This window comes from Octopus bimaculoides, chromosome 1 (genome assembly GCF_001194135.2).
Source record: "Octopus bimaculoides isolate UCB-OBI-ISO-001 chromosome 1, ASM119413v2, whole genome shotgun sequence".
Taxonomy (NCBI): Eukaryota; Metazoa; Mollusca; class Cephalopoda; order Octopoda; family Octopodidae; genus Octopus; species Octopus bimaculoides.
Window position 1 is genome coordinate 114,812,779 of NC_068981.1, and position 925 is coordinate 114,813,703.

Sequence of the window (925 nt, forward strand, 5' to 3'; positions counted from 1 at the left end):
ATATATATACATACAGATATATATATATACATATAAATTTAACATGTTAAACGGTTATTTTTAGCGTTTTGACAGAAAAAAGTCATTCTAAAATTGTTTTTTTAGGTAAGCGTACCCAAACAAGTCGAATGCTTACACAGAGCAGGTTTTACAGCCAAACCGACTGGTGAAACCGGGCTTAGCTGCTAGTATATATATATATGGAGCATGGCCGCAGCTGTATGGCTGAAACGAATAAAGGAATAAAAAAATATATATATGAATATTCCCTACCTTGTGTCTCCGTTTCTAAATTTTGTATGACAGCCTCAAGCGCCGTTCCATGTGGCATTGGTACCATGAACTCATATTCTACAGAAATGAAATGGAGAACAAATTATTATTTTAAAACTTTAATATTAAATATTTTCAAACTTTTTATTCTATAGACTTTAAATACCTGGGGCACAAGTGGAAAGGACACGCACACTCCTACAGTGCAACTTACCCGTGAAAATGTAATTCGTAAACTTGTAACTTATTAGCATGTTTTACAAGTTGATAAGTAACCAAAGTATAAACCTCCCTGAGAGTTACATTCATACTCTTAACGTTGATATCATACAATGTCTAGAATTTACATGTATGAAACGTATATTTGTAAGAACCAGCTTTTTCTCAGTTGGAAGAACACGGATATTTAAAGACAGTAAAACAATGTAAATGCGTGTGTACAATCGTTTATTGCATGTATTTTTTTACATACATTTACACCTGCTTTCCTACTAGCAGACATATCACACACAAACACACTCGAACACACACACACGCACGCACGCTCACGCACACACACACACCCACACACACGCACATTCACACATATGTGTGTATATATATATGTGTGTGTGTGTGTGTGTGTGTGTGTGTGTGTGTATGTATGTATATA

The 925-nt window shown here is 34.7% G+C and overlaps 1 protein-coding gene across 38 annotated transcripts in view; it reads right to left on the reverse strand.

Moving 5' to 3' along the window:
• LOC128248352 (retinitis pigmentosa 1-like 1 protein) overlaps positions 1 to 925 on the reverse strand; it is a 157,439-nt gene that overhangs the window by 48,981 nt on the left and 107,533 nt on the right. For all 38 annotated transcript variants that reach the window (XM_052969591.1, XM_052969602.1, XM_052969619.1 and 35 more), the window contains one exon: positions 274 to 351. In XM_052969591.1, coding sequence (XP_052825551.1) covers positions 274 to 351 — 78 coding nt within the window. The remainder of the gene's footprint in view (positions 1 to 273; positions 352 to 925) is intronic.